The sequence below is a fragment of the Neofelis nebulosa genome, chromosome 16 (assembly GCF_028018385.1).
Source record: "Neofelis nebulosa isolate mNeoNeb1 chromosome 16, mNeoNeb1.pri, whole genome shotgun sequence".
Classification (NCBI taxonomy): domain Eukaryota; kingdom Metazoa; phylum Chordata; class Mammalia; order Carnivora; family Felidae; genus Neofelis; species Neofelis nebulosa.
In genome coordinates, this window is record NC_080797.1 from 49,024,429 (window position 1) to 49,045,018 (window position 20,590).

The 20,590-nt window shown below is 36.5% G+C and overlaps 1 protein-coding gene across 2 annotated transcripts in view; it reads left to right on the forward strand.

Moving 5' to 3' along the window:
- MED13 (mediator complex subunit 13) overlaps positions 1–20,590 on the forward strand; it is a 109,781-nt gene that overhangs the window by 63,032 nt on the left and 26,159 nt on the right. For both annotated transcript variants that reach the window (XR_009254651.1, XM_058702529.1), the window contains exons 11-16: positions 1,909–1,990; positions 4,020–4,141; positions 5,846–5,936; positions 6,076–6,290; positions 7,660–7,856; positions 8,603–9,516. Coding sequence is in view for 1 of the 2 variants with exons in the window: in XM_058702529.1 (XP_058558512.1) it covers positions 1,909–1,990; positions 4,020–4,141; positions 5,846–5,936; positions 6,076–6,290; positions 7,660–7,856; positions 8,603–9,516 (1,621 nt within the window). In the remaining variant the exon portion in view is untranslated. The remainder of the gene's footprint in view (positions 1–1,908; positions 1,991–4,019; positions 4,142–5,845; positions 5,937–6,075; positions 6,291–7,659; positions 7,857–8,602; positions 9,517–20,590) is intronic.

Here is a 20,590-nt window from a genome sequence, read left to right on the forward strand (position 1 = left end):
GCCCTGTTCCGGGTCTGCACTGACAGCATGGAGCCTGCTTGGGATTTTCTCTCCCTCTCTCTTTGCCCCTCCCCTGCTCGCACTTGCTCTTTCTCTCCCACTCTCTCAAAAATAAACACACTTAGGGGTCCCAGGGTGGCTCAGTAGGTTGAACGTCCAAGTTCAGCCCAGGTCATAATCTCGCGATTTGTGGACTCGAGCCTCGTGTCAGGCTCTGTGCTGACAGCTCAGAGCTTGGAGCCCGGTTTGGATCCTGTTTCTCCCTGTCTCACTCTGCCCCTCCCCCACATGTGCCTGCTCTCTAAAAAATAAATAAACGTTTATTATTTTTTTATTTTTTTTAACGTTTATTCGTTTGTGAGAGACAGAGACACTGTGAATGAGGGAGGGGCAGAGAGAGAGGGAGACAGGATCTGCGAGGCTTGAACCCACGAACCATGAGATCATGACGTGAGCCGAGGTCAGAACCTTAACTTGCTGAGCTACCCAGGTGCCCCAATTTTTAAAATAAATAAATAAGCAAACAAACTTAAAAAATATAGAATGGATTTTTATCCTTTTAAATTATGAAAATATTTTTTTTAAATAGGTAAATCAGGCACATTGTATAAAATTTAAGAGTTTATGTAGACTTTATACCTGGTGTCTGATAATGAAAAATTGTTATTTACTGTAAGAGTTTTTTTGGGTTTGAGGAAAGTACATTAACTTCTGTAATATTGAAATCAGAAAATTTAGGTAGATGAAGTATTTTGATACTGAATTAAAATATACTGAAATAAGTGAAGTGCCAGTTTTCAAAATACAATAAAATACCCAATGCTGAGTTTATAACGTACATGATATTTTTGAATGTGAGTTAACTTATAGAGCCCCTTGATGAAATATATTAAATATAGGATACAGGAGTATTTGTTAGAAATTTGAAAATCTAATAATATAGGATGTATTAAGCACAAGATAACTCTGTTGGATAAGAATTTTGCCTTTAAGGGTACCTGGGTGGCTCCGTCAGTTACGCGTCTGACTTCAGCTCGGGTCATGATCTCATGGTTTGTGGGTTCAAGTCCTGCGTTGGGCTCTGTGCTGACAGCTCAGCACCTGGAGTCTGCTTCCAATTCTATTTCTCCCTCTCTCTGCCCCTCCCCTGCTCATGCTCTGTCTCTGTCTTTCAAAAATAAATAAATGTCAAAAAGTTAAGACAAAAAGTAGGGGCGCCTGGGTGGCTCAGTCAGTTAAGTGTCCAGCTTTGGCTCAGGTCATGATATCACACTTCTTGGTTTCAAGCCCCACTTTAGGCTGTGTGCTGAAAGCTCAGAGCCTGGAGCCTACTTTGGATTCTGTATCTCCCTCTTTCTCTATCCCTAACCCATGTGTGCTCACTCCCTCGCGCTCTCTCCCTCTCTCTCTTTCTTTCTCCCCGTCAAAAATAAATAAAAACATTAAATAAAAAAAATTTTTTTAATTAAAATTTGCCTTTAATGTAAAATATGGAAATTGAAAGCTGTAAAATTGTGAAAAGGACCCAATAAGTATAATACAGAAAATTCTTTCACAGAGTTTTTAGCCTTACTATGCGCCTGGTACTTGAAATTTTGTCCTTCTGTAAATATGAAGATAGTAGTAGCTGGGAAGGATATAGGTATTATAGAAAGAACATGGACTTTGGAATTTGACAAATTTAGCTTGGAATCCCAGCTCCCACCGTTTATCCAGATACATTTCCTGGGTTATCTTTAGAACTATTTTTTGTAAGTTGAACGTGCTATTTATCATATAGATTAATTGTGGGAATTAGTATGTCTATAGAACATCTAGTAGGATGCTTGACACATAGTTACTCAGTAGTTGGAAGATTTTGTTATTTTAAATTATATATTTCAGTCTAATATGTAATATTGTTTGCAGGTAGAAGATGGGCCATCTAGTGTAACAGTATTATCACATGAAGAAGATGCTATGTCATTATTTAGTTCATCTATCAAGCAAGGTAAAACTTTTATTTTCTAATCAAAATATTGCATTACAAGATTACTGCTACAAGCTAATCTGATATTATTGGACTTACAGTGTTCCTTTTTGCATAATTCATGTTTCATAGAAAGGTACCTGTCTTAAAATGATTTACTGCTTATTTTGTATTGAGAGAAGCAGGTTGAGATGATAGAAATTCTGTTTTGAATTGTTGAAACTTTCTCTCAAATAAAAATAGTTCTTATGTAAAATGAGATTTGAAGAGATCATCACCTTAAGGTCCCTCTCTGATCTGAAAACTCAACTTTATAAATTAGACTTGACTACAATTTTGTTGTCCTTTACTCTCTCACTCAAATTAGAAGAACTGTTGAAATTATTAATTTAACAAATATTTATCAAACAGGTTTTATATGTAGGGACTATTCTTAGCACTGAGGATACTATGAAAAAGACTCCACTTTGAAAGTGTCTGACTAGTGCTCCTTGTGCTTGGAATAGAGAGGTGTGGCACATTATTTGTTTTACAAAATTTGTGTGGGAATGAGTGTAATTGCTGTCTTCTGCTTTCTCTAAATTTGGACCATCTCCCACATTCTGGAGCAATCTTTTGAGGTGGAGCTTTGAAATATTTTTTAATAAGTACCCTAGATGATTTTTTACACCAAATTTCAGAACTGCTCCAGTTAATTTTTAGAACTATCATGCAGAGGCACTTGGAAAGTGACTTTCATCTTTCTGAAAGTGAGGACTATTTCAAGTCATTTGATACACCAAGCATACTGCAGAAAGGTTATACACCAAACTGTAATTTTTTTTCTTATATGAGAATGTAAAAGGAATTTAACTTCTGTTGGTATTTGTAATTTTTCTTAAGTAATCCTATATTTTTCCCTCTACAACTGGGGAGAGTAAAAAAAAAAAAAAAAGAAAAGAAAAGGAAAATAAAATTCTAGAACTAAGGGGGCGCCTGGGTGGCTCAGTTGGTTAAGCGTCCGACTTCACTCAGGTCATGATCTCACCGCTCGTGAGTTCAAGCCCCACATCAGGCTCTTTGCTGACAGCTCAGAGCTTGGATCCTGCTTCAGATTCTGGGTCTCCCTCTCTCTCTCTGCCCCTCCCCTGCTCATGCTCTCTCTCTGTCTCTCAAAAAATGAATAAACGTTTAAAAAAAATTTTTTTTAATTCCAGAACTAAAATGAAAGCTTAACCAACAGGTAATATTTATTGAATACTTCAGTGCCTGGCACTGGACAAAGTGCTTTAGCTACATCCTTCATTTTTAATTCTTGTTATTACTAAGGTACAGAGAGGTTAAGTAACTTGTTCAGGGTCATATTGTTAGTGTCATAGTTGGGAATTCAAATTCATGATAGTCTGTCTGACTCAAGAGCCAGGGCACTTAATCATTGTACTATGTTTCTTTCTTTCAGGAAGATAGAAAACTAAAAATGTGGAAGATAGAAAAATAAAAGTGTGTGTGTGTGTGTGTGTGTGTGTGTGTGTGTGTGTGTGTACTATTGTCCTGTTAGTGTATATCTTTTTATTTGTTATATAAAATGAGAGTACCTAAGTATGTTATGGATTACATAGCCTTTAGTGAGCTTCCTGGAGAAGTTACTACATTTATTTGCAATTTTATTTCTATGAAAAAATTTCTAGATTTTAAGGAAATCACTGTTTCGTTTTTTTTTTTTTAATTTTTTTTTTTTTTTTTAATGTTTATTTTTTTGAGAGAGACAGAGAGACAGCATGAGCTGGGGAGGGGAAGAGAGAGAGAGGGAGACCCAGAATCTGAAGCAGGCTCCAGGCTCCGAGCTGTCAGTACAGAGCCTGAAGCGGAGCTTGAACTCCCAGACTGGGGAGATCATGACCTGAGCCGAAGTCAGACACTTAACCAACCAAGCCACCCAGGCGCCCCAAGCAAATCATAGTTTCTTATTGCAGAATAGGTTTAAGGTTAGATATCTAGTTTAAATAAATAGAATAATACTTATTTGGTCAGTAGTGGAATTTTTTATTTTGCCTTTTTGGTTGACGTGTAGATGCTCCACGCCCTACTAGTCATGCCCGCCCTCCATCAACCAGCTTGATTTATGACTCAGACCTGGCTGTCTCTTATACTGACCTTGATAATCTTTTCAATTCTGATGAAGATGAATTAACAGTGAGTATTCTATTAATGGCTAAGATTTATAATATCTTTTCCTTAATTTCATGTAGACTTATTTTTCAGAAGTGATGTGTGACTTGAACAGTACGTTTTGGCCCTGAAAAATAAGAAGTATTTTGGAATAAAATTTTATTAATTGGTTTCCTTTTTTTAAACTTATGTTTGAGCATTCTTGGCATAGTGTCACCTACAAACTATGTGTGTTTTTTTTTTATTTTTTTTTATGTTTGGGATGTGTGATTAAGTTTAATTTGAACGCTACGATATATTTTTTTTCTGCAATCTTTAGGAGGCAGAATTATTTTCCTATTCTTTAATCCTCTCATTTGAGAAATGACCCTGGAATTGACTCACTTAGATAAGAATAATAAGTAGTTAACATTAAAATTGTATGCCTTGTCAATTTATTAAGGAATACCACTTCTTTTGAATATGTTTGTCTTCATAACCATTATTTTAAGACAGCAATATACTATAATAATGAAAAAGGAAGAAGAGGTAGTATTTAATTTTGAACATCCATTTGCAGACAAAGGTGATTATAAAAGAAAACTTAAAATGAGGTTTGTTAGAATGTCAGATTAGTGAACTGAGTGCTGCATTATCATAAAAGGGAATTCCATTTTCATCTGCATAAAGGTAGCTTAAAAACGTCTGTAGTACATTTGGTCTTTCTTGTCCTATATAATACATACTTTTTTATATAACATACTTTTAATCCTCTTTTGTATATGATACACACTGTGTGTATTTGTGTATATATACACATACGTACACATATAGGCACATTTGGTGTCTTCAATTAAGTGATATACAGCAGGTATAGCTGTACATAAACTAAATTTTATATCTCAAAATATAGTATATTTTAGAGAGTACCATTTACTAGGTAAATATATCCTTGAATTCTTTGGTACTTTTATGCTTCCTGTTACTATTCACATATCAGCTATGGATATTGTGAGGTAAGAAGGTTGTAATTAGAACTGTTATGTTTATGACAAAGAGGCTAACAGGAGACTTGGAACCATGTTAGATATAACCAAATATAAAAACATTGGTGATAGATTGGAGATAGTAAAACTTGGTTTGTTCAACGTATTAAAACTAATTTTTAGTTAGGTATACTATTGTTTGTCATATGAGATCTTTCTGAAGTGTATGCTTTTGTTTTACGTGTTGCAGCATTTTTCTAGGGAGAGGAGGTTATTAAACAAGGTAAAAATATAAATTAGAATTCAGAGAGGTGATTGATTATATAGGAAAATTTGATGTATTTTATTTGAGGGGACAAATGTTTTAGGAGTATTTTTTACTAAAAAGCGGTTCTGTATTACAAATCCTTATTGCAGATTTCCGTTTTCTTTCTTTTTTTTTTTTAATTTTAATGGGCTTTAAGTGGTAGGTTATTCTTCTGTGTTCTGAAAGTATTAGTCATTTTTATTTGGAGGAACTTTTCCCTCTGTTAAATTGCAGGATTATCATATAAACAGACAAAATAATCTAGGTTCAGTGATTGTTTAAAATATATTTTAGGTCTTTATAAATTGTTTCTAGTATCTAATATTTTGGCTCTAGCATAAATTCAAAATACTATATTTGATGAATGGGTTTGACCTTCAAGTTACATCTTAATGATCTTGGATCACATTGGATTTAAAATTTCAGATAAATATGTGTTTTTGTTTTTGTTAATAGCCTGGATCTAAAAAGTCAGCAAATGGAACAGATGATAAATCCAGCTGTAAGGAATCAAAAACAGGAAATCTGGATCCATTATCTTGCATAAGTAAGCTTCCCAAATCTGCTGCAGATAAATCTGTAACTTTTAATATGAATAAAATTCCCCACCCCTTTCTTTTAAACACAGATTAATTAACTTCTTTTTATTTAGTCTTATGTTAAAATGTGCGCTTTATTAATTATAGGCACTGCAGATCTTCATAAAATGTATCCTACACCACCATCGTTGGAACAGCATATTATGGGATTTTCCCCAATGAATATGAGTAATAAAGAATATGGTAGTATGGATATAACACCTGGAGGAACTGTTCTAGAAGGAAATAGTTCTACTGTTGGAACACAGTTCAAAATTGAGGTTGATGAAGGATTCTGTAGCCCAAAACCTTCTGAAATTAAAGTAAGTATTTTATATTTCTGGAAAAATAGTTTACTACCAATATTTTCTTATAGATTTAGTTAGTTTGTTGCTATATTAAAAAATCTGTCATGATTCTCATTTTGTAATTAACAAATTTGTAGGCTGAATAGTGGTGAAACTGCAGAGAATGCATTTAAGAATACTTGGGCTGCTTCCATAATTTGGCTATTGTAAATAATGCTGCTATAAACAGGGGTGCATGTATCCCTTTGATTAGTGTTTTTGTAATTTTTGAGTAAATACCCAGTAGTGTGATTATTGGACTGTAGGGTAGTTCTGTTTTAAACTTTTTTAGGAACCACCACTGTTTTCCACAGTGGCTGCATCAGTTTGCATTCCCACCAACATTGTAAGAGAGTTCCTTTTCCTCCACATCCTCTCCAATACCTGTTTCTTGTGTTTTTATTTTAGCCATTCTTACAGGTGTGAGGTGATATCTCATCGTAAGGGTTTTTTGTTTTTGTTTTCTTGTAAGTGAACTCCATACCATACATTGGGCTTGAACTCACAACCCTGAGATCAAGAGTTGCATGCTCTACCGACTGAGGCAGCCAGACTCCCCTCTCATTGTAGTTTTGATTTGCATAGCCATGATGATGAGTGATATTGAACAGATGAATGGATAGAAGATACACACACATAGGAATATTATTTAGCCATAAAAAAGAATTCGGTCTTGTTATTTGCAGTGACCTTGATGGAGCTAGAGAGTGTAATGCTAAGTGAAATAAGTCAGAAAAGGACAAATACCATATAATTGCACTCCTTTGTGGAACTTATGAAACAAAGCAAATAAGCAAAGGGAAAAAAAAGACAAACTAAGAAACACTCTTAACTATAAAGAACAAACTGATGATTATCAGAGGAGTTTGGTGATAAACACTAGGTGATTTATGGAGTTGTTGAATCACTGTATTGTACACCTGAAACTAATATAACACTGTATGTTAATTTTACTGGAAATAAAATAAAAAGAATGCATTTAAGATTAGAATAATAGGCACCTGGGTGGCTCAGTCAGTTAAGCATCTGGCCCTTGATTTCCACTCAGGTCATCTCTCGGTTCGTGAGATTGAGCCTCGCATCCGTCTCTGTGCTGATAGTGTGGAGCCTGCTTGGGGTTCTCTCTCCCTCTTTCTCTGTCCTTTCTCCCTCTTTCTCTGTCGTGTGTGTGCGTGCTCTCCCTCTCTCTCTAAATAAATAAATGAACTTAAAAAAAAAAAGAATAGAATTATATTTACATTTTATTATTTTGTTTAAAGAGACGGGAAAAAAGACTAGATAGAGACAGTTTAGCTTTTTTCCCTTGGAAGATAAGATGGTGAAAGTCATGGTTTTTGTATTGTAGGATTTTTCTTATGTCTATAAGCCTGAAAATTGTCAAGTTCTGGTGGGGTGTTCCATGTTTGCACCTCTAAAAAGTCTCCCAAGCCAATGTCTGCCTCCTATCAAATTGCCAGAAGAGTGTATTTACCGTCAGAGTTGGACTGTTGGAAAATTGGAATTGCTTTCCTCAGGGCCTGCAGTGCCATTCATCAAAGAGGGGTATGATATAGATTTATGTTATTGGTATACTACAGGTGTGCTTATATAGCTTTAATTTTTTTTCATAGAGGTGCCTGCTTTGCTAGTATTTAGAAAAAAAGATGCTGGGTTTTAAAGATTCTAAGAATTGTTTTTTGATCAATAAATTATAATGGTATTAGTTGGGTGTGGATAAATTGTTGGAAAATTTAAGTATTATTACTCATTGATTACTTGCTTTCATTTTTTTTTTTTTGATTGTCTTCAGAAGCACTGTTTATTTTGCTCTAAAATTCTAAATGCCATTTGTGTATTTGCCATATCACATACTTTTCATATTTTAGTATCTGAAATTGGGGTGTCTTATGACATCTTTAAATGGCCATTGTCCCTTATTGCATGTAAACATCTCTGAAATTAGAAGTTTTTTTTGTTTTGTTTTTAACAGTGGCATCTTAGGATCAATGAAATATGGTTATTTGTAGTATAAGAACTATAGATAGTAAAGGTGGATGTTTAGGTGTGGATAAGTGTAAACAGATTTTATTTACAATATGGAGCTAGTTGGTTGGTCCACAGTCCACAACAGTCACCTAGAGTGGATTTATTAACCAGAAATACATTTTAATTCTACTTGTAATTTTTGCAGTAATTGTACTTTCATAATTATCAGTGTTACTGAAAAATACTGGACATTTTTTGTTCTGTTTCATATCACTAATATGTTCCTTTATGTGTTTAATTTTCTTTCACCTTGGTAACACTAGCGATGGAAGTACTATTGATCAAGAATATGGTCCTGCTTATACACCTCAGACTCATACTTCTTTTGGGATGCCTCCTAGCAGTGCACCTCCTAGTAACAGTGGAGCAGGAATTCTTCCTTCTCCATCTACACCTAGGTTTCCAACTCCAAGGACTCCAAGGACTCCAAGGACTCCTCGAGCTGGTGGACCTGCTAGTGCTCAAGGTTCAGTCAAATATGAAAATTCAGATTTGTATTCACCAGCTTCCACACCATCCACATGCAGACCCCTTAACTCTGTTGAACCTGCAACTGTTCCTTCCATCCCTGAAGCACACAGTCTTTATGTAAACCTCATTCTTTCAGAATCAGTTATGAATTTGTTTAAAGACTGTAACTTTGATAGTTGCTGTATCTGTGTCTGCAATATGAATATCAAGGGTGCCGATGTTGGAGTTTACATTCCAGATCCAATGCAGGAAGCACAGTATAGGTGTACCTGTGGCTTCAGTGCTGTCATGAACAGAAAATTTGGAAACAATTCAGGATTATTTCTTGAAGATGAACTAGACATCATAGGACGCAACACAGAATGTGGCAAAGAAGCAGAAAAACGTTTTGAAGCTCTCAGGGCTACTTCTGCTGAACATGTTAATGGAGGACTAAAGGAATCTGAAAAATTCCCTGACGAGTTGATATTATTGCTACAAGATCAGTGCACTAATTTATTTTCACCCTTTGGAGCAGCAGACCAAGATCCTTTTCCTAGAATTGGTGTAATTAGTAATTGGGTACGTGTTGAAGAGCGGGACTGTTGCAATGACTGCTACCTTGCATTAGAACATGGACGTCAGTTCATGGATAACATGTCAGGAGGGAAAGTTGATGAAGCACTTGTGAAAAGTTCATGCTTACACCCCTGGTCCAAAAGAAATGGTAAGTATGCTAATGGAATAATTTTTGTTTCTTTTCCTTTAAGTAGGACTTTGCCTTTCTTTCTGAGGATAAAGTATTAAAGGCAGTTTTCCATGTAGCTAATAGAGACACTAAAATTTGGACTGAAAACTCCTTTAAGGATGACATTTTTAAAGGGAGAAGTTCCTAGGAGTTTAGTTTAATTTCACCAATAAAAGTATGGCTCTTGTAAATCTGTAATTATGTACTTATGTGGGAGTATAAAGGGTACTTTGTAGATGTTAATTAACAGAAAATTGCTAGTTGTCTGCTTTATTCAACATTCTTTCAATCATTAAATATTTACTGAGCACCTGATATGTGCCACACACTGTTCCTTTATAAAAGTGCAGCATTAAATGAAACAAACTTAGTTCCTGCCTTTTTGAGCCTATAATTTAGTGTAGAACATATAAACAAATGAAAAAAAAGTAATTATGTAATGATAGTGATAAATGGCTTTGAAGAAAAAGCAAGTGGAAAGGAGTGGAAAAAGACAGGAGGACACTATTTTATTTATTTAGGTAAGTACTTCATGATTTATTTTAATTAATTAAAGTGAGCTCTATACCCAGTGTGGGGCTTAAACTCACATCCCAAGATCAAGAGTCACGTGCTCTACTGACTGAGCCAGCCAGGTGCCCCAGGTGTGTATGGTTATTTTAGATGTATGGTTAGGAAAAATATTACCGAGGGACAGCATTTGAGCAAAGTCCTACATAAAGTAAGGGAATGGAGCTATGTGGATAACTAGGGGAAGAGTGTTTCAGGTAGTGCAAAGACCCAGAGGGAGTAGTATGGTTAATATGTTTGAGGAACAGTAAGGAGACATTGTTGCTGGAATGAATTGGGTGATGGGGAGATTGGTCAGACATGAATCTAGGAGCTAGCCAAAAACCAAAATCATGTAGGGGTCTTAGGGACTGTGTAAAACCTTTATAGTTTATTCTAAGACTGATGGGAAGCTATAGGTCAGTTTTGAGCAGAGAAATAACACGGTCTTTTTTCTGTCTATTTTTTTAAAAGATCATTCTGGCTATTATGTGTTGTGAAGGTAAGAATAGAAGTAGATAGAATAGTTAGGAAGCATTTAGAAAGATGGTGTAAGATGATGGTAACTTAGACAAGATTGGAAGCGATGGAGATTAGTAGGTTCTAGGTATATTTGGGAAGTAGAACCTATAGGATTTGCTGATACATACAAGAAATGATGAGGCATCAAGGATAGCTTGAGCAGCAGGATGAATGATGGTTCTAATTATAGAGGAGGGAAACACTGGGAGAGGAGGTCAGGTACATATGTGGAGATAACAGTTTTAAATTCACAGGAGTGGTTGGGTCTGGAGATTAAGATTTTCTAGTGTAAGTTATCAGTGTTAAAATCTATGGAGCTGGATTTAACAACATAGAGAGTAACTAGAGAGAAGGATGGAACTGACATTTAGAGATGGAGAAGGGAAGGATCCAGGATTGGAAACCAAGGAAGTGGGAGGAAAACCAAGAGAGTAGGGTGTCCTAGAAGTTAAATAGGTACAATAAATGTTTGAAGAAGGAGAAAATGATCATCAGCGTCAAATAATGTTCTACAAGGTACAACATCAAATACTAGCTGTGTAGAGTTTTAAGGATCTAGGGGCACCTGGGTGGCTCGATTGGTTAAGTGTCTGACTCTTGATCTCAGCTCAGGTCATGATCTCAAGATTTGTGAGTTGAAGACCCACACCGGGTTCTGTGCTAATGGTGTGGAACCTGCTTTTAAGATTCTGTCTCTCCTTCTCTCTGCCCCTTCCTGCTTGTGCGCGCTCGCTCTCTCTCTCTCTCTCTCTCTCTCTCTCTCAAAATAAATAAACTCAAAAAAACTTAAAAAAAAAAAAAAGAAAAGCTAATGATTTAATCCATATTACATGCTTGGTACAGTGCTTGGAATATAGTACTGAATTAATTTAAGTTGCCATTATTATTATTAAAATAGATATTTAAAAAAATTTTTTTAAGTTTTTATTTATTTTGAGAGACAGAGCACAGGTGGGGGGAGGCAGAGAGAGAGAGAGAGAGAGAGAGAGAGAGAGGAAGAATCCCAATCAGGATCCACACTGTCAATGCAGTGCGTGATGCAGGGCTTGAACTCACAAATGGTGAGATTATGACCTGAGCTGAAATCAAGAGTCAGATGCTTAACCAACTGGGCCAGCCACCCAGGTGCCTCCAGATATTTTTCTTTCAGGCACAACCAACCAACCAACCAACGTACAGTTTTTTCAAAAGTTTATTTATTTATTTTGAGAGAGTGGGGAGCAGGGAGTGGCAGAAGGAAAGAGAATCCCAAGCAGGCTCCTCACTGTCAGCACGGAGCCTCCAGTGGTGGGGCTCAAACTCACAAACTGTGAGATCATACATGAGCTGAAATCAAGAGTCAAGACGCTTTAAACTGATTGAGCCACCCAGGCACCCCAACACTTTCTATTAATTTTTTTTTAATGTTTATTTACTTTTTTCGAGACAGAGAATGAGTGGGGGAGGAGCAGAGAGAGAGGGAGACACAGAATCTGAAGCAGGCTCCAGGCTCTGAGCTGTCAGCACAGAGCCCGAAGTGGGGCTCAAACCCATGAACCGTGAGATCATGACCTGAGCCCAAGTTGGACACTTAACCGACTGAGCCACCCAGGCGCCCCCCAACAGTTTTTAAAATATGTCTCAGTATACCACCTAACTTTTCTAATTTTTGACTGTTATACAGAAAATTTGCCTCCTTCAAAATGTGGTTTTTGGTAAGGATCTTTTCTAAGGTGGTATATGCCGTATAATAACTTCTCTATTTGGTCCATGAGTCATTTGCTAATTCAGTCATCTTTTTGAATTTTTTTTTTTTTTCAACGTTTTTTATTTATTTTTGGGACAGAGAGAGACAGAGCATGAACGGGGGAGGGGCAGAGAGAGAGGGAGGCACAGAAGCGGAAACAGGCTCCAGGCTCTGAGCCATCAGCCCAGAGCCTGACGCGGGGCTCGAACTCACGGACCGCGAGATCGTGACCTGGCTGAAGTCGGACGCTTAACCGACTGCGCCACCCAGGCGCCCCAGTCATCTTTTTGACACATGCAAAACAATGTGCTTAGCATTCTGGGAGATACGATGAATCTCCTACACTCATTCATTCATTCATTCATTCATTTGTTTATTAATAATTTCATCTTATTTAAAAATTTTTAATGTTTGTTTATTTTTTAGAGAGACAGAGTATGACCAGGGGGAGCGGCAGGAAGAGGGAGACTTAGAATTCGAAGCAGTCTCCAGGCTCCACACTGTCAGCACAGAGCCTGACACGGGCTTGAACTTAAGAACTGCGAGATCATGACCCGAGCCGAAGTCAGACCTCGGCTTAAGTTGCTTAACCGACTGAGCTATCCAGGCGCCCCAGGATAGTGGTTAATTTTAAAAAGCTGAGGGAGGGATAGGATAGAGAGAAGAACTTTGGTGATGTTCTAGTTCTTGGGTCGTGAGATCATAGTTGTTCATAATATTATTAAAATTTGTGATATAAGATAGGAGGGCAATACATGGACCAGTGGTTAATATTTTGTTCATGACATAATTTGATGATTCATCAAACTCATTGTACTCAAGGACCAAGTTGAAAAAGGTATAAGTGAATGTTGTAGATGTTCAAAAAAAGGGCAGGATTGTTCTCAGCCGTAGGTGATAGTTAAGAATATAGGCTGTGGAGGCATTGTGGTGATCATTTTACAACATATGCAAACATTAAATCATTACATTGTGCACCAGAAACTAATGTTATGTCAATTTTACCTCTAATAAAAAATAAAAAAAGAACTTAGGCCAGATGCACCTCAAAAAAAAGAACCAACTTATTTTCCAAATAATAGAAAATATTGAGTCTTAATATTTTTTGTGTAACAGTAGACATTAATGTAAACCGAAACTTTACAACCATAAAGATAAATTTCATCCTCAGAACTTGTGTTAAGCTAATTCAAAACAAGTGTGCCTGGCTGGCTCAATTGGAAGAGCATGCCACTCTTGATCTCAGAGTCATGAGTTTGAGCCCCACATTGGGTGTAGAGATTACTTAAATAAATACATAATTTTTAAGAATAATTTAAAACAAAAAGAGCAATGCCTTTTTATACATTTCAGTATAAAACAATGCTTTAAAAGCTAAATGTGTAATATTTATTGGAATGCTTTCATTAAACTACAGTAGCATCATGAAAGGAAAAGTCCTACATTAGGTAGGACCTTTGCCTAATTGTTTCCTCTGCCTGAGACAACTTTCCCCCACATATTTACATGGGTAACTGTCTTGTCTCCTTTAAATCTTCTCAGATACCATTTTCTCAGTATAAAATTGCAAACCCCTCTCCACATTCTCCATCCTGCTTGTTTTGTTTTTTTTCCATAGTGTGCATATTACCCTCTAACATACTAATTCATAATTTATTATTATTATCTCCGTTAAATTTACCCAATGCAAATTCTGTGTAAGTGCAAGAATTTTTCTGGTTTGCTTGTTGATATATCCCAAATACTTAGAACAGTGCCTGGCATATGGTAGAGGTCCAAGGGGTTAAAATATTTGTTTGAAGGAATTAAAAATCTATAAACAACAGTTTGTATATTTTATTTTTTTATGTTTATTTATTTATTTTGAGAGAGAGAAAGTACAAGTGGGAGAGGGCCAGAGAGAGGGGGGAAGAGAGAGAATCTCAAGCAGGCTCCACACTGTCAGTGCAGAGCTCAACTGTCAGCATAGGGCTCGAACTCGCGAACTGCGAGATCATGACCTGATCAGAAATCAAGAGTGGGACGCTTAACCAAAAAAGCCATCTAGGCACCCCGGCAGTTTGTGTATTATAATGGTAATGTTAATTTTTTTTTTCAACATCCGAAAAGCTTTGTTCTAATTTTTTAAAAAATGCATACTTGCTGAAAAGAAAGGATCTAGACAATGAAAAAACCGAGAAGTAAAAATTACCCATATTTCTGCCCATCCTCACCATTACAAAACTCCAAGATAACTCTGATTTCAACAGCTTTATTGACTGCCATACCATACAATTCTCTCATTTATAAGTGTACAGATGGTTGAATGGTTTTTAGTTCAGGCATGCCTCGGAAACATTGTGCATCTGGTTCCAGACTACCACAATAAGGCGAATATCACAGTAAAGTGAGTCAAATGAGTATTTTGGTTTCCCAGTGCACATAAAAGTTACATTTACACTACACTGTAGTTTTATTAAATGTGCAGCAGCATTATGTCTAAAAAATGTATAACCTTAATTTTAAAATACTACATTGCTAAAAAATGCTAATAATCATTATCTGAGCTTACAGCAAGTCATAAATCTTTTTGCTGGTTGCCTCATTGTTGATGGCTGCTGACTGAGAGGATGGTGGTTGCTGAAGACTGAGAGGTAGCTGTGGCAATTTCTTAAAATGAGAACAACAGTGAAATTTGCCACATTGATTGAGTCTTCCTTTCATAAACAGTTTCTCTGTAGTAGGAGGTGCTGTTTGATAGCACTTTACCCACAGTGGAACCTTCAGAATTGGAGTCAGTCCTCTCAAATTCTGCTGCTACTTTACCAACAAAGTGTGTGTGTGTGTGTGTGTGTGTGTGTGTGTGTGTGTGTGTATTTAGAATATGTAATATTCTAAATCCTTTGTTGTCATTTCAACAGTCTTCAAAAAAACTTCACTGGAAGTAGATTCTGTCTCAAAAATAAGAAGCGACTTCTCATCCATTAAAGTTTTATCATGAGATTCAAGCAATTCAGTCACATCTAATTCTAGTTCTGTATTTCCACCTCATCTCCACTGAAGTCTTGAATCTCTCAGAGTCATCCATGAGGGTTGCAATCAGCTTTTTCCAAACTCCTGTTAATGCTGTTTTTTGACCTCTTCCCGTGGATCACAAATGTTCCCAAGTGACATCTAGAGTGGTGAATCATTTCCAGAAGCTTTTCAATTACTTTGTCCAGATCCATCAAAGGAATCACTGTCTATGGCAGCTACAACATTATGAAATTATTTCTTAAATAAATAAGACTTGATCCTTAATCCATGAGCCACAGAATGCATGTTGTGTTAGCAGGGATGAAAACAACATTAATCTCATTGTACATCTCCATCAGAGCTCTTGGGTAACCAGGTGCATTGTCATTGAGCAGTCATATTTTGAGGAGATTGGGTGTGTTCAGGGTCGTATGGCTATAGACTGAGCAGTCATATTTTGAAAGGAATCTTTTTTTCTGAGCAATAGATCTCAGCAGTGGACTTAAAATGTTCAGTAAATCATGAGGTAAACGACGTGCTATCACCCAGTCTTTGTTCATTTTATAGCGCCAGGGCAGAGAAGATTAAACATAATTCTTTTTATTTTCTTTTTTTAATTTTTAAGGGCCCTAGGATTTTCAGAATGGTAAATGAGTATTGGTTTCAACTTAATGTCACCAACCACATTAGCCCTTAACAAGAGAGACAGCAAGTCCTTTGACTTGGCATTAACTTCTCTCTAGCTATGAAAGCCCTAAATGATATCTTCTTCCAGTAGAAGGTTGTTTCATCTGCATTGAAACATCTATTATTTGGGGCTCCTGGGTGGCTCAGTCAGTTAAGCGTCTGACTCGATTTCGGCTTAGGTCATGATCTCGTGGATTATGGGATCAAGCCCATGTCAGGCTCTGTATTGACAACATGAGGCCTGTTTGGGATTCTCTCTCTCCCTCTCTCTCTCTCTGCCACTCCCCACCTTACGCTTGCTCTCTAACTCTCTAAATAAATAAATAAACATTAAAAGAAAAATCTATTTAGTGTAGCCATCTTCATTAATTTTCTTAGCTAGATCTTCTGGATAACTTGCTGCAGGAAGTTAACTTAAACAGCCTTACTGCTTCACCTTGCAGTTTGGTGTTATGGAGATGGCTTCTTTGCTTAAACTTCATGAACCAACTTCTGCTAGCTTCAGACTTTTCTTTGGCAATTTCTTCACCTCTCTTCAGCCTTCACAGAATTGAAGAAAGTTAGGGTCTTGCTCTGGATTAGGCTTTGGCTTAAGGACATGTTGTGTTCTATCCAGAACACTAAAACTTTCTCCATATCAGCTAACAGGCTGATGTTTTAAAATCATTTGTTCACTGGAGTAGCACTTGTAATTTTCTTCAACTTTTCCTTTGCTTTCACAATTTGGCTATTTGGTGCAAGAGGCCTAGCTTTCAGCCTGTGTGGGCTTTCAACATACCTTCCTCACTAAGTTTAATCATTTCTAGCTTTTGACTTAAAGTACAACTCTTCCATTCACTTGAATACTTAGTGGCCACTGTAAGGTTATTAATTGGCCTAATTTCAATATTGTTGTGTCACGGAATAAAGAGGCCCAAAGAGAGGGAGAGAGGGGGAAAAGCCAGTTGTAGGGCAGAACACACACAACATTTATTAGGTTTGTCGCCTTATGTGAGAATGGTTCGTGGTGCCCCCTAAATTTATAATAGTAACATCAAAGATCACTAATGGATCACAGATCACCATAACAAATGTAATAACAATGAAAAACTTTGAAATATTGGGAGAATTACCAAAATGTGACACAGGGACATGAAGTAAGCAAATGCTATTGGAAAAATGACACCAATAGACCTGCTCGTTGCAGGGTTGCTACAAACTGTCAGCCTATTAAAAAAAAAGTGCAGTATTTGTGAAACACTGTAAAGCAAGGTATGTATTCATGGAGTTGTATAGCCATCATCAGTCAATTTTACATTTCATCACCATGAAAAAGAACCTCATACCCATTAGAAGTTCCCTCCAAACCCTCCCTTTCCATGCCAGTCAACTACATTCTCTCTATATGAAATTTTTTTTTAACATTCATTTTTTGAGAGACAGAGTGTGAGTGGGGGAGGGGCAGAGAGAGAGGGAGGACAGAATCAGAAGCAGGCTCCAGGCTCTGAGTTGTCAGCACAGAGCCTGATACGGGGCTTGAGCTCATGGACCACAATATCATGACCTGAGCTGAAGTTGGACATTCAACCGACTGAGCCACCCTGGTGCCCCTACATTCTCTGTATATAGATTTTTTAGTACATTTTGCATAATCATATACCGTAGTCTTTTATGATTGATTTCTTTCACTTAGCATAGTGTTCTCAAAGATCATCCATGTAGCATGCATTAGTACTTAATTGGTTTTTTTTTTGAAAAAAATTTTAAAGATTTATTTATTTTGAGAGAGAGAGAGAGCATGAGCAGGCGAGGGACAGAGAGAGGGAAAGAGAACGAATCCCAAAAAGGCTTTGCACTGTCAGCTTAGAGCCCAGTGGGGGCTCAAACTTCCAAACCGTGAGATCATGACCTGAGCTGAAATCAGGAGTTGGGTGTTCAACCAACTGAGCCACCCAGGCTCCCTGTAATTGCTTTTTATTGCCAAATAATACTCTGTTGTATCCAGGTATACCATACTTTATTTATCCTTTCATCTGATGATGGACATTTGGAGTGTTTCTACTGTTTGGCTATTACGAATAATGCTGGTATGAACATGTGTGTACAAGTTTTTATGTGAACATGTTTTCATTACTCAATGGGTGGACTTGCTGGGTCATAGAACTCTGTTTTACCTTTTGAGGAACTGCCAGGTGTTTTCCAAAGCACCATTTTACATTCCCACCAGCAGTGTGTGGGGGTTCTCCTTTTTCCACATCCTCATTAACACTTGTCATTTTGTGTCTTTTTTTATTACAGTCATTGTAGTGACTGTGAAGTATTATCTCATTGTGGCTTTGATTTGCATTCCCCTAATGACTTTTCATGTGCTTGTTGTCCATTTGTATGTCTTTGGAGAATTATCTTTTCAGAACCTTTGTTCATTTTGTAATTAGACTTTTTATCCTTTCATCATTGAGTTGTAAGAGTTACTATTTTTTTAACTTTTTATTTTTGAGAGAAAGTGTGAGATGGGGAGGGGCAGAGAGAGAAGGAGACGCAGAATTCGAGGCAGGCTCCAGGCTTTGAGCTGTCAGCACAAAGCCCAATGCAGGGCTCAAACCCACAAACCACAGGATCATGACCTGAGCCGAAGTCGAATGCTTAACCGACTGAGTCACCCAGGTGCCCCTATAAGAGTTCTTTACATGTTCTGGATACATGTCCCTTGTCGGATACATGATTTGCAAATGTTTTCTCCTGTTCTCTGGGTTGTCTTTTCACTTTGTTAACAGTATGCTTTGAGGTAGAAGAGTTGTTTGTTTTTTTTAAGTTAATTTATTTTAAGAGACAATCCTATGCAGGCTCCGCACTGTCATCACTGAGCCTGACGTGGGACTTGAACTCACAAAACATGAGATCATGACCTGAGCTGAAACCAAGAGTTGGATGCTTAACCAACTGAGCCACCCAGGTGCCCCAAAGCAGAAAAAATTTTAGCTTTAATGAAGTTCAGCATACTTACTCTCTCATTGCTTGTGCTTTGGCATCCCATCTACAAAGGCTTTTTCCTAACCCTAAGTCATGAATATGTATTCCTGCGTTTTTATTTCTAAGAGTTTTATACTTGTAGCACTTATATATGGGAGTATAATAAATTCCTAATTAACTTTTGTATTAGGTGTAAGGAAGGGGTCTAGCTTTATTCTTTTGCATGTGAATATCTACCTGTCAACAGAACCATTTGTCAATAAGATTCTTTCCCTGTTAATTTGTCTTGATGCCCTGTCAAGAATAAATTGACCATAAATGTGAGATTTCTGGGTGTTCAGTAATGTTTCTACTGATTTATGTGCTGTCTTTCATGATCCCTCTTAAAAATTGTTTTATACCCTTTTAATCATTGCTTTCCAAACAGGCTTCAGCTTAAATAGAGACTTGGCACTTGTCACTATATACGTTTATATTCTTTTTCATGTCTGTCTCCCCCACAAGATTATAAGATCCCTCAAGATGTAAATAAGAATTAATTTACACAGTATATTTCTTGCAGCTAGCATAATTCTTGGCCCATAATAGGTCTTAAATAAATATACTTTCTAAAAGAATGAAAAAGTATTCAAAATACAAATTCCTGAGCTGAACCCAGGTCAGAATTTCTCAGGGTAGCTCTGCATATGTTTTTAAAAAGTTCCCATGTGATTATGACAAACCACCTTAGCCAATAGCAACTTTTTCTAGATTTCATTTTATGTGAATACACATTTATATTTTATACTATTTGTGTAAAATATCCTCTGTAGATAGTTTTATAACTTGCTTTTGCTTTACCAGTGTGTAAGTCAGTCCATTTCAGATAGCTCTGTTGTTACTTTACTGACTATATATTCTATTGTGTATACAGTAGTTTATTTAAGCATAATAGTTATTAAGCAGTATATTTGAAATTAAATTACTTCTAATTCATATGCCATTTAGATATAGGGAATGAAAGCCAGATATAATAAATTAGGCAATAATAATAATGAACTAAAGTTAAATGACTAACTGTAAAAGTACTCAAGCATGTTTAATGCTACAACTAAACCTACTGGGGGAGCAGATTAAGTATATCAGTAACATTTAGTGATTTTTTTTTTTTTTTAAAGTCTTTTGATATTTAAGAGCAACATCTTTCATACCCATTCTGATAGTGGGTCAGAAATGCAGGTCATGATAATGTGATAATCTATAAATCTGTAATCCAGGTTTACAAAATATCTGTGGATATTATAACACTTTTTATAGTGTGAGCAAGTTATCTGTTACTGTATAAGTTCTGTATTTCAAAATTGTTACGATTTACTTTCCAAATTAAATTTTAGTCAATGTAACTAGTCTTCTCTATCAGATCATTTTACCATAGTGGTAGTAACTAAGGTACACAATTTATAACTCATTTCACTGTGAGGTAGAGTTCTTTCTCCTAAACTACCAAAACTACCAAAATCATCCAAAACAAATGCAAAAAGGAAGAAATTTTTTGATTAATTTATAAATTGGTTAGTGAGCTAATGATTAACTTTTTTATGGAGATGAGTTACAATAACTTTCATTACGTCTGTTCATTGGTAAGGA